Below are 13,539 nucleotides of genomic sequence, written 5' to 3'. Positions count from 1 at the left end.
TTCTTGCAAATGGATTCCAGGTGCATCCTCCACATGTTTTCATATGAATTTGACTCTGGCATATAGTAGTTCATAGACTTTTTATGCTTTGAGTGCGAGAGCTTATTGAAATTGGAACACTACACTGAAAAATGTGAGGGAGGAAATTGTAGAAGTGTCTAATACACCTTTGGAAGTCAACTTATGTTATGGCTGATTTAAAGGATATGCACGACATTATTCTGTAGACCAAAACCAAGAATGTTGTTATCCATCTCTTATTACTTTTTAACTGGCCTACCCTGTCTGTGGTTCTCAGCACAAAGCCTGTTGGTTCCACAAAAAGCTCACAAATACGTTTTACTTTCTTTTATAAAAAGGCTCAGTCATGCCCTAAAACATCTGGTCCCTACAGTTTTTAACAAACATTACTTACACAAGAGGAAATAGTGCATTTGTTGGGAAATATTTTAAGCTACTAATTTAACACACATTTGATGGTCTAATGAGTCTTACGTGTGCATGTTCATGGTTGTTCATTGGTGTGTTTTTAATAGTTTTCAGATAGCAAAGGAGCTCAGAAGAATAAGATATATCACAGCACAGAATTAATTCATTGTTGGTTTTGGTCTTTTCATTACATTTTTCTGACTTATACTTTAACATTCAGTCGGTAATTGGTGTAAATGCTAAGGCTGGTTGGCAGATAAAGGCGAGTCCACTACTGGAGCTCAGTGTACTAGAGCTGTATGCCTATTAGCATGTTAGCTTAGCCACTGCTCAGTGACAAAGACCCTGCGTGTGCCCTGCAAGTGTGCCGTTTGTTTTGCTTGGGACTCTTACCGCTGATGCACTGGCAGAAAGAACATAATTTCGAGGCCTTGTCTCCTGAAAATCAGGTGCAGCCTACAAACAAGAGCAGGGAGGAGGGAACAAACATTGGCACAGTCATGCATTTACAATCATTGAGCAGGAAAAACAAAAGAAGTTAGCCAAAAGCAAAGCAGCATAAAGAAAACAGACCAGAAGCAACACGTGTGCAGGCCATTTATCGGCAAGATACTCTAGATATATGTCGGTGGTGTGGTGTCAGATTGGACTGACTATGACCCTTATTGACCTCTGATACAAAGAGCCCAGAGGTGTATTAACTCTGTAGGAGCCAAGCTGGTGTCCAGGCAGTACACAGTCACTATGAATTATTTATTGATGGCTTTTAACGCCATAAATAGGTGGAGTCAGCTTTCCTTTCTTGTGTAGATGGATCTGCTCCCTCTTTTGTTGTGCTATCGCTATCATTAAATTAAGCTTTTGTTAGCTTGTTTATGATTTTCTCAGCTCAGATCTGCTGGATGGTGCAGGTTTAGTTTAGGATTACTTATTGACTGTAAATGCATGTACAGCCATTAACAATAACAACAAAAAAACATGATAAATTGATGCAGAATGAGCCTTGAAAACTGAGAGAAGTTTAGTGAAGAAGGGCGTCTAGAGGATGTCAACTGTGTCCTCGATTTCTATCTCTTGAATATTTTCCCCAAAGACCCTGCTCTCACTTTGAAGCAGAACAGGCTCTGTACTGGAAGTCCAGTCGTCACTTGTTGTGAGAAGGTCGCCCCCTGCTGTTTCTCAACTGTGTCTTCAGCAGGTCTCATCTGTATCAAATATGATTGATATTTGTGGGGCCTTGCAGATTAGGTCATCTTGACCAATGAAATTTCAGCAGAGTATGTCTACCTAGGTGATGCTAAACCTTTTAACAGCTGTTATTTCTTAAAGAGGACATATTATGCACATTTCCAGGTCTATATGTATATTCTGGAGCTCTACTGGAATATCTTTGGATGGCTTACAGTTCAAAAAACTCCTTATTTATCTTATACTGGCCCTTTAGGCCATATTCAGATCAAATCAGATGTTGCAGTGCAGCACCGCAGTGTCGAGTGGAGGCGTGTGGGGGTGTGGGCATGTTTGTGCTCGAGAACGTAACTGCTGTGAAACAATCAGAAAATAACGTTTTATTGATCTGATTCACTGGCTTTCTTGCTACCAGCGCTCCCTCCCGCTCGCTGGTGCTCTCATATCTCTCTCTCTCTCTTTTTCTCTCATCTTTTTTAAAATGAGTCGGGAAGCCGACAGCAAAGTCTAACTTTACTTTCAACGTTATCAAATGAAGGGAAATGTCCTCCCCTCCTCTTAGTCTCTGTACTCCCTAATGGCAGGGTCTAGCTCTGATCAGGCTCATCACCGGCTATGATTGGCCACTGCAGTGTGACGTCAGGTTGCGTTTCTCCAAAAGCTGACTCTGGATCAACTTCCTCGCCGCAGGCTGCTGCGGCACCACTGCAATCAAAACCCATGCAGCTTAAACACACTACCCCCATTCAAATAAATAGGAGGACTGATGTTTTCACCGCACCGCCTGATTTGGTCTGAACACGGCCTTATGCAGCCCCTTAGTTCAGCCTCTGTCTGAAACAGGCCATAACTGACAGGCGGGTGACAGATTAAAGGAAAAACCAATAGAGGTCTGAATGCGTGACCCCTACAGTAAGGAGATCTGGTGGCTCTGTTATGCTGTGGGGGGCATTGTGCTGGCATGGTTTGAGTCCTAGGGTTCTTGGGTTGGTTTGGGTACTAGGACACTTTATGTTGGTTTTTCCTTTAATTTGTTACCTGTCTTTCCATCTGTACAGTATTCAGTCCAAAATATGAGAGTGGACAACATGAACAACCTGTTGAACACACTCAGCAACAAAGGCTATGGAAGAGACGGGAATTAATGGGCATGCCCAATGATTTAACGTCAGCTCATCGGTAAGGTAGAAAGAAACATCACAAATGAAGCATTAAGGTAGGTTGGAGCCCTGGCTTTTGACTTGCAGGGAGCATTTCTAAATACTTAACCCCAAGTTTGAGAACTTTGACCATGTTTAACATCTGACAGCATAACAGTGTATAAATAACATAAAACCAGGAAAAGCACAATATGTCCCCTTTAATGTAGAACGTAACCACAATGAAAAAAGGACAAAAGTTTTACATTTACTCTCTGGCTTGCCAATTCTCTATCTGCACGCATGTCTCCTAGAAAGCATGTACACCAGTGAAACACTGCCTCTTGTAATGTGCTACTCTATCATGTTCCTGTGTGCCAACTGCCCTGGTGTCAAGGTGTGATGGCTTCCGACAAAGTGTCTCATAGTCAGCACAAGCATTTACAAAGTTTTTCTTGGTTGAGTTTGAGATACATGCAACAGGCACTGCAGGCACAGTCAGTAATATTATAGCAGCCAGCAGGGCATCTGAAAAGCTTTGAAAGAGTTAATTGAGTCAGTGCAGCCATGCTATCTGAAGAAACAATCCACTTAGTGCAATACAAGAAGAACAAAATGACTGGACAAGTTATTCTAAAGAAAGCAAAAACTGACATGAAAATGTATACTATATGCTAACCGCTAAATCTAAGCTCTATGGTTCTTGCTAATCCACCTAAACACAAGTGATATTATTTTCTTTGCTGTATTAGTCAAATGTTGGCCACTAGGGGGCAGAAAAACATCAATTACATTGACAGAGTTACCACCACTGCCATACCTGGATTATGAAATTGGAATGGCTAACCTGTTAGCAAACAATTCACTTCAGTACGTCCACATACAGTAGACACAGAGCAACATTATCATCCCATTAGAGTTTTGTCTCTAAACACCTGAATAATTGTTTCTGACCATTAATGTACGTCCAATATTCACTCTCCTTTTAGCTGTGGTTTGGTCTCCATCAACTACTGAGAGAAATATCTGGCTCTTTCGCTGCTAAATGTTCTACTACTGCATGTTCACCAGCTAGACTAACTGAATCAGAATCTATTTATTAGCCAAGTATGCAGAATTCAAAGAACGTGTCTTGGTGTTTGTTCCCAAAAACACGACATAGAAGAATAAAAACAGAACAAAAGTAAGGTAATAATAAAAATGAAATGAAGTGATATTAAAATTAAACGAAAAATGTAAAATCTTTTTACAGAATAGAAAAGTAATAGTTTTGAAATGGGATATAAAACTTGAAATGAAATATTGATTGTGCACAGGCAATATGGCCTGTGCTGTGGACAAAGAAATTAAGTGTATAAAATATATAAAGGTGACAAGATGATGATCTTCTCAGTTGAGTGAATGATGCGCTGCAGCCTCTGAATGTCCAGTTTGGTTGCTGCACTTTACCAAACAGCGATGGATGATGTGAGGATGGACTGGACCATGGCAGTGCATACCTGGATTAACTCTGCCTGTGGCAGGTTGAGCTTCTTCAGCTGCCTCAGGAAGAACATCCTCTGTTGGACCTTCTTGGTTATGCAGCTTATGTTGATGTCCTGTTTAAGATCCTTAGAGATGGTGGTGCCAAGGAACTTAAACTCTACAGCAGCGACTGTGGTGCTGTTGATGGTGGTGGAGGGAGGGGTGGAGGGGCTCACCTGAAGTCTATTGTCAACTCTACTATAGGGAGGGTGTTTATCTCCAGGCTGTTATGGCTGCACCAGGATGTTAGCTGCACCGCTTCCTGTTTGTACGCAGACTCGTCCCCGTCCTGGATCAGACCAATGATGGTTGTGTCATCTGAACTTGAGGAGCTTCATGGAGGAGCTTGTGGAGGTGCAGTCATTCATATACAGACAGTAGAGGAGACACAGTCCTGTGGTGCTCTGGTGCTGCTGGTCAAAGGGGTGGAGGTGTGCTTACCCAGCTTCACACACTGCTTCCTATTTGTCAGGAAGTTAGTGATCCACAGACAAAGAGGCTCAGGCACAGTCAGCTGGGAGAGCTTGGTGTGGAGGAGCTCTGGCATAATAGTGTTAAATGCTGAATTGAAGTCAGTGAACAGGATCCTGGTGTAGGATCCCCGGCTGTCCACATGCTGGAGGATGAAGTGCAGGCCTAGGTAAACTGTGTCAGTGCTAAAAAAAATTGTATTTTTTGACACAGGCCCCTGGGTTTTAGAAAATAAACATGGCCTCAGGTCTGAAATTTGCATTAGCCCCAGCAACTAATTCACCTCATTCCAGTAAATCATGGGAAAAGTGAATTTTGTTTAAGTTGTTAACAGGTAACCAATGTTTTAATGTTAAGAATGGATTCAACTGCCACTAAATGGAAGAGAATTACCATTTATCTTAGTTATCCTCAACTCTACTGAGCTTTTTAAGCAACTTTCTGTTTGACTTCGTTTTATTTTCATTTCATTTCGGTTCACTCTCAATGTTCTCATCTGGCAGTTGTTTTCAGGAAAAAACATTGTACACTACCTGTTCAGCACCAAACAGCAGACAGTGGATGTTAGAGACTAGCTTTTGAACATAATGGAGGATTTAGCAACTAAAGAGCCAGATATTTCCCCCAGGAAATGGTGGAGACCAAAACAGAGCTAAAAGAGAGTAAATACTGGATTTACATTTGTCAGGTGGCCAGAAACATGACTCCAAATGAATGCTAATGTTGCTCTGTGTCTGATGGATGTGTAAACAGGAAACTGTTTATTAAGGTTCACCATTTAGCTGTATAGGGTGTGACAGTAGCTGTGAATGTTATAGTGCCACCACCTCGCTAATCAGTATAAGTGTTGTTGCCTGGCTTTTGTGAGTCTTGTGGTTACTGTGATTCAAATACTTGTATAGAGGACAGGACGAGAACCAACAGTAAAAACAGACAACTCACTGCTGCTTTGGCTTCTGCCTGCTTGGCTTTTTTCACACGTGCTTTGCAGATGTCAAGATCCAGCCGTCGATTCTCCAGAAGTCGCCTCTCTTTCTGCATAGGACAAGAAGGAAACTACTGCAGGAAACAAACCCTCCAACACTTGGTTTTATCCAACTCGCAGCACAATGACACACTGTGCAACCAGCACCTGGTGTTAATATGAACTTAATATCTTAAAGCACCAAAAACTTGCAGTAGTGAGTAAGTCAGACTTACAGATATAGTCCTCCAGTCTCCCTCCAGGAAGTTGCGTAGAGGAGTGAGGAAAGTGGCAGCCGAGGTTTGGAGAAACTCACGCTCAGCTCCTCCAAGTCTCTTCTGGTATTCTCCCACTGTGATCAGGGTACTGCCTGGAATTGGCACAATACACAAACACACACATACATAATGGTATTACACACAATGTGATAGACATTTAAGAACACATGAACAGAAACAAGATTAAAGGTGATGTCACGCAAGCAGACACATGCCAACAACCCTGAGCTCATGCAGCAATTTTTATTTACCAATAAACAGGAGAAAATTATGGTGAGAAAATACTGAGATTTTAATTCCTGGTATTCAACCCCCCACACAGGTATAAAGATCCCCGGAGGATCTTCCAGAGAACATGTTTATTGCTAGCCTGTCATAAACTAGTGGAATTATTTTGTCATTGCTAAAGCCTGGAATGGCAGGTCAGAGCAGCAGATATTGTGTTAATGTGCTCTGGGCTCGGTGGTTACAATTACATCGAAGGACCAACTGACAGCTGTATTTATCAGCCAAGGTTCTCTGAATGCAAGTGATGAATGATCAGAGGGTCACAGTCAGAGAAAAGGTAGAGTCTTCAGTTTGCTCTCATAAACTGGGTTACATATTGAGGAAAAAATTTGCACTGTTGGAGAAGAAATGACTGAGAATTGACAGATCTGGACAAATAAATTCAAATTTTATAACCTCAGATTTTCTCTATGTGACAGCTCTTAAAGTTATAATCCTTAAAGGTCAGTTGTTTAACTATTTAACTACTATTGATAGCAGTTAGAGAGCAGTTCAGAATCACAACCCCAGCCCTATACTGTAGTACTTGATGAGTATAAAACAGGGTGCCTGCAGACAACATGCCCAAAGTCTCATCAACTGCAACAATATCAGTTTCAGTAGCAGCTCCACTGACCGTATGGCGTCCCTGGACCAAATTCACTGGCAGCTTCCAGCATGTACTGGCCCAGCAGCTCTGCGTTGGTCGTCTTGGATGGAAGCTTCTTCTCCAGCTTGTCATAGATGAACTCCTCTATTCGAGCGCCTGGATAACCGGTGATAAAGAGACCATTGTGAACTGGGTTTTTCACCAAATAAGAAACAGAAGGGTTGAATTAATAATTACTTTTTTAAAAAAAAATAAAGCTGTTGTGAGCTTTTGTTGACAATTTCTTTTGTCCATGGACTTGGGACCAGCTGTTAATATTTTATTGTGCAATAATTATAAGGATTTTAAAACTATAGTAAGCACTGTATATAGAAATATTTCCACATAATCACCAGTACACAGGCAAAATTTAAAAGAAAGAAAAAACACTATAGCATGTGAAAGTGGAGTCAATCAAATCACTGTCATGTTTCTTTAAAATAATATAAAATAATAATAATAAAATTTAGCAGCATCAAAAATGAGCTCTGGGCCCTAGTTTTCTTTATAGTACCAACCAACCACATTTGCTCTAATGGAGCTTTAAGACATTGATGACGAGGGTCCATATTTATCAAAATGCTAAAAGTATGCTAAAAGTAATATTTTTGACTTTGGAGTGAAGGATAAGAGTAAAAATCCATCACATTTACTCACAAACTTAAGAATGAAAAATGTTGCTGTACTGATGGAATTGGGCAGTATTCTGAATTTATAAGTGTCCATGCTGCGAGTGATTATCTGTGGCTCTGCCATTACTGGAACACTAGTGTTTATTTAAGAATTTCCAATCCATCCAATCAAACAAGAACTGGCAGGTTTTTTCCTGCCCAGACATTCTTCAGTAATTCAAGACCTGCCTGTATCTACACAGTCAAAGTCAGTCCATACACCATCTCAGACTGTCCCTCCTCTCAGTATGTAATCATTTATGTTTCAGTTTCAACATGAGATAGAAAACAATCATCATCAATCTGGTTGAAACTCTAAATACTGCTGTAGGTCTGTATATGCCACCCTATATGTCATCTGTACTCATTAATGTTGAGTTAAGTACACAGCACTGTGGGAAATGAGGCAAAGACTTACCAGTGTGGTCAACTGGAGCATGTAGGGTTTAAAAATACACAGATTAACGGTTAGACATCCCTATCTGAAGTGTTTTTTAAATTCATGTAGAAGTATGAGAATCTCTGCATTCTAAAAGCTGCTTGGTAACAAAATCATGTCTCTGAGCTAAAAATCACAAAATCCGGTTTGTCATAGTCTTTTAAATGTTTTTAATTTTTTTGAATCTACAGATAGTTGACAAAATGAAAAATGCTGAATATGTAAATTATGTTCCAAACCTCACAGATTAATTTAAATGTCTACAACAAAAGAGGCTGCTTTTAAGACAAGTTATACAGATATTTGCTTGACTGGTTTCCAAATGGCAGTTTTTGCCTCCTGCATGTTTGAAACAAATCATCAAGTTATCCCCAAAGAAAACTGAAAGTGGTTTAGGCTAAATGTAAAATGTGATACATGTGTGAAACAGAGCGTGATTTGAATGTAAATTTATGTCAGACTTATTGCATCAAATGAATGAAGGTCATGTAAACAAAAAATAAATCAATTTTAACCACAAACCCAAAAGTAGCCCAAAGACATACAAAAAACAAGCAAAAAGGTTTTTAAAAATTTCTTTTACAATCACGTTAAATTAAATGAACTATTTTTACCATTTGTTGTTTGTTTTTTTTCAATTATTTTGCTTACTTTCAATTATTCTTTTGACTCATCAGAAAGCAATACTGTCATTTATTCTGTTGGGAGTTCATTTAGAGTGATGACTGTAGTTGTGAGATGTAACATCTAGTTTTGAGGTCACTTTTCTTCTCTACAGACTGAGATAGACTTACTCGGGTTGGGCTGCAGGAGCACCTCTGTTTGTCTTAAGATCTTTTCAGTCCAGTTCTTGGTGCAGTCAGCCCGGGCGATCAGGTTCTCTAAGTGAGAATCCAGCTCAGTCTTCTCAGCCTGACCCAGCTTCTCCTCTGTGAACTAGGAGACAGAGTCCAAATCCTGAGTGTGCAGCACAGTCACATGACTTCAATCACAGTAAACGAGATGTCAGTGTACAGTACATACAGTGTATTGTTTAAATAAGTGAATACATTTGAATTTGGTACAAACATTCATGTTCCCCTGAGGATGAATGAATACTTTGCTATTCTATGAATACTATTCTGTGTAATACTATAGGCTACTTTATGACCAAATGTTTCCCATCAGCCATACCGCTGTACTTGTGCATTTCATGCTAATTAGCAAATGTTAGCATGCTAACACACTAAACTAACATAGATAACATGGCAGACATTATACCTATGAAACATCAGCATGTTAGCATTGTCATTATGAGCTTGTTAGCATGATGATGTTAGCATTTAGCTCACGTAGCAGCTAGCATGTGTACTGAGCAGGACAATTCATACAAGAATAAACCTGTCAGTGCTCTCTAGTGGACAAACTATGGCATCACTATTTCTAAACTACTGTAAACATATTTTTGGGCATTTCTGTCATGTCACATCCTGTTAATTATTAGCCAACACATGCACCAATACCAATATATTAGCAATAAGCCGATATCAGCCAATATATCAACCAGGCTGATTTACATACTGAGCTCTAGTACATATACTACAGTTTTATGCAACTAGTGTGTATGCATGTGTGTGTAAGTTGTGCATGCAAAAAAAATATTTATGAATATTTGTGGATGTGTTGATATTCATAGATTCCAGTTGGTGCATTTCTACGTGCTTGAATATGTTTACATGATTCATATCCTGTAAATATATTTATGGGAAAAATAAATGCAGAAAAATGTTAGGCAATAGTTAAGCATAAGTGATTGCTAAATGCACCACCCAAATATCAGCCTCCTCAGTTTAATCCTCATATACCCATGCCAACATACCACAGTCCATTTAATATCTAACATCTACTTATTTTATGCCAGTAGCAATTAACTAAAGCACTGACTGATAAATAACTTTTCACTCTCTCAAAATATGAAGTGTGCAATAACTTATGGGAACACCCACTGACAGCAAATTTTGCGTTTGATAACTGAAGCCAAAAAAAACACCATCTGTGGTATTAGGCTGAGCTGTCTGAGATCTGATTCCATTTTCTTCAGTGGTTGCCAGGTCTGACACCAGGCAGCAGCCAGCTGGACTTTAGAGATGGAAAGATGACTGAGCAATTCAACGTTTCTGTCATATAACAGCAGGCATAAACCCAGCTATGTGGGTGAGATTGAATGACATGTCACATCTTCTCAGTTCTTAAAAAAATATTCAGAAGGGACTATAGGATAAAGATACTGTCAATCCAAGGCTGGATTACCAGGCCCTAGCCCAGTCCCTCAGGGGCCCCATAGGCTCATGATTCACTCTGTAGTAATTAGTTTGTGGTAATTAGATTAACCTTTTATCACCACTGTTCTGCCCATGGGATGCTAGCACTATGTACACTTTCACAGACTGCCGGTGCTCTGAAAAGTTATAGGAATATGAACATGGAATATAATAGACCCTGGTCTTTTCTGTTATTGTGGTCATTTTCAAAAAGAATACCTTTCATAAGCATTATCCAGGTACAATGGCTGACAGAGTACACACCTGAAAACTAAAATATGGTGTCTCGCCACCTACAAAGCAGTCAGGCAGTCCAACAACGTAATAAATCCTTAAAAACTTTATGTCCAAATTCATCACGGGGTCTAACAATCAAGTCCATTTGATTTCACTTACTGTAGAATTAAATGACTTTGGTAATATGCACCACTTAAACATAATATTAACTGAAATAGGGGCTTTGAGGTACATTGTGCATTGTAGAAGAGCTTTGTGTAAAATCTACACACAGCACTGCTACTAATGGGTGTGGTCAGAAGTGTGTTCAGTTCCATCTGTTACCACACACCAATGATGTCCCAGTCCACTCACACATCCTGAAGTACACTTCTACATCACTGCAGTAATGTGAGAATGAAATCACTGAAGGTCAGCGAAAACAAGATTTGATGAAGTTGCTCTTTAAAGGCAACAGGATATTAAACTATGCAAAGGGAATGGGAGGAACTAGGCCCACAGCTCCACTTTGGTCCCCTAAGCAGGTTTATCCTGCCCTGGGTCATTCTACAGATGTATGGAAGTGGTAAAAAATATGGCAAATATAATTTGTAGCCTAAAATGTCAAGGTTCATTCCAGAAGTTATTTTGTGCAGCGTTCAGCCTGCTTCCTCTGCAGTCAGTAGTTTCCTGTGTTTCCCACAATGCCTTTAGACAACCTCCAAAAAATCTGAACTGAACTTGTTGCATTCATGTGAAGTAGCTGAAGTAGCTAAAACACTTGTTTGTGAACATTAGGGCATGTGTGTGATCACAGCACCGAAACTTAGCGTATCTTATGATTGCACTGCAGTCAAATCAACAATCTGCATCAACAAGAGCAGCACTGGTCTAGCTCCCCAGAGGTTCATTTGAGTTCAAACATATTCCCATTAAGCACACCTCTCTTACATAACTGTCATTAGTAGTTTCATTTATTCTCATCACTGTATAATACTATTTCAGCTCTGACTAAAGCTGATAAATAATACCATATTTATTCAATATTCAGTATTGTCACATACACCTGACTACTGCAGAACAGAATCCCCCTTGTAAAATCTGCTACTTCAAGGCGTTCATGTATATCTACAAAAGTACCGATTACCTAAGTACTAATATTTTTTTTTAAAAATTCACTATTTAACTGAAATTGATACTTCTTAGTGTATTACAGGTACGCCGAATTTTTTACTTGATCCCGCTGATTGATGACTGGAAACAAGTCTTGTCCTACTAGTTATCCGCAGTTGGTATTACGCAAGGATTCATTCAATTGACAGTTTTCTGAAAGGAGTTTGGTGCCAAGTCGGCAGCTATCAGGGCTGGAGGTAATATTGAGGCATGAATAAAAGAGGTTATATTATAAAATGAACATCCAGCTGTCTGTTCTGTAAAGAAGGCCTCTATGTTGGTGACTTGGAGGGAGCGGGGAGTCTGCTGCTGGCACACGGCTGATACACTCTATCACAGCCATCAATAATGGATCGAGGCTCGACAAACCTTTATCGGCTTACAGCGCTCACCGCGGTCCTCGAAATACATGGAAAAATATATCTGCTTTTTATTCACAGAAATAACTTCAAACAACACAGTCTGCTTGGTATGTGTTGTATAAACCGAGCACCATGGCCCGCAGACATGTTTCATCCATGCAGGATGCGTTTACACTATGACGGCTAATCGATCAGGATATTAGTGGAGGCTTCTCGACCTGCTGCAGGGACGCGTGCAAAAAAGAAAAAAAAGAAATAAATAAATGTGTGTTTTACCTGCACTGCCCGGGTGAAGAACAGCCCCGCATCAGAAGCCAGTTTTTTCACGTTGAAGTCCATGGCGGGCTCTGTGCTGAACATACAGGCACGACTTGTTTGTTTCCCTGCAGAGGGAATCCTCCGGATCAGCTGAGATGATGTAGCAGCAGACGCAGGACTGAAGCCGTAATCCGCTTCATGGACGATCGGAAATCTGCCCTCCGCCCTGCCGTTAAAGAGACCAGAGCAGCGGGCTGCAGGCTCCCTGCTGACACCCTGCTGCATGTACTGTAGCTGCAGGATGAGCTCTGGATATGCACACACCCGCATCCAGACATGTAGAATATGATGTTGACTGTTTTCATGGAGAGTGTGTGAATGAATTCTAATGAAAACTGTTGTCAGCGAGGTCTGTTGATCATTCAGAGTAACAGTATTCAGTTCTGGATCACTATAACTGTGATTTTTAAATGTTATGAACAAATAAAACTCAAATTATCTACAGTAGAGGGAGGTGAGAAAATGTTTTTGTTCCATTGACACATTCATGGAAAATATGTTTTGTTTGGGGGTTTACTTGTTTTATAATTTGGGCGAATTGTCCCTTTAATATACAGCCGCATTTCACATGCAAATAGATGTTAATTCATAGACAGTACTGGAAAGATGAATTATTGATGTGATGAAGGATTTGCAACACCTTGCTGCACACATTAAAGGATGTCCAGAAGTAGAGTCTGCTCTCCCGTCCTGTGGTTGACCTCAGTGTTGCTCTTCCAATCCAGTCTGCTGTCAGAGTTTGTCATTTTTTGTTTTTAGATTAAAAGGATGGGTTCACAATTTCCCAAGTCTGACTTAAAATAACAGTCAGGTGCCCAAATGAACACTGAAACAGGTTTTCCTCACTGTAATTATTCCTCCTGTTCATTCCGACCATTAGAGGATCCCTTTATAATGCACTTACGATGTAAGTGATGACAAAATCCAGTCTTTAATCCATGCAAAAAATCTCTAAAGCTAATATGAGGCTTCAGCTGTCTGAGTTAGACAAGTCAAGTGAATATCTTCCAAAGTTACTGTCTTTTAGTACAAAATTCCCTCTTTGTGTCATTGTCACTCTACTGCAGCACAACAAGAAAACACAAAGAAGGAATTTTATTCTAAGAAGTCTGAAACTTTGGAAGATATTCACTTGATTTGACTCATTTGGA

At 40.0% G+C, this 13,539-nt stretch overlaps 1 protein-coding gene across 4 annotated transcripts in view; it reads right to left on the bottom strand.

Moving 5' to 3' along the window:
- The window catches only part of sh3glb2b (SH3-domain GRB2-like endophilin B2b), a 33,244-nt gene extending 20,632 nt beyond the window's left edge, over positions 1-12,612 (bottom strand). The window contains exons 1-6 of one of the 4 annotated variants that reach the window (XM_067574178.1): positions 12,347-12,612; positions 8,814-8,955; positions 6,898-7,026; positions 5,952-6,085; positions 5,694-5,786; positions 823-885 (exon numbers count right to left, since the gene is read on the bottom strand). In XM_067574178.1, coding sequence (XP_067430279.1) covers positions 823-885; positions 5,694-5,786; positions 5,952-6,085; positions 6,898-7,026; positions 8,814-8,955; positions 12,347-12,430 — 645 coding nt within the window. In that variant the 5' untranslated portion in view covers positions 12,431-12,612. The remainder of the gene's footprint in view (positions 1-822; positions 886-5,693; positions 5,787-5,951; positions 6,086-6,897; positions 7,027-8,813; positions 8,956-12,346) is intronic. The other 3 variants (XM_067574179.1, XM_067574177.1, XM_067574180.1) reach the window with 3 other exon arrangements.
- Positions 12,613-13,539: the final 927 nt, after the last annotated feature.

Source organism: Thunnus thynnus, chromosome 19 (genome assembly GCF_963924715.1).
Source record: "Thunnus thynnus chromosome 19, fThuThy2.1, whole genome shotgun sequence".
Lineage (NCBI taxonomy): Eukaryota > Metazoa > Chordata > Actinopteri > Scombriformes > Scombridae > Thunnus > Thunnus thynnus.
This window is presented reverse-complemented; position numbering and strand designations above follow the sequence as displayed.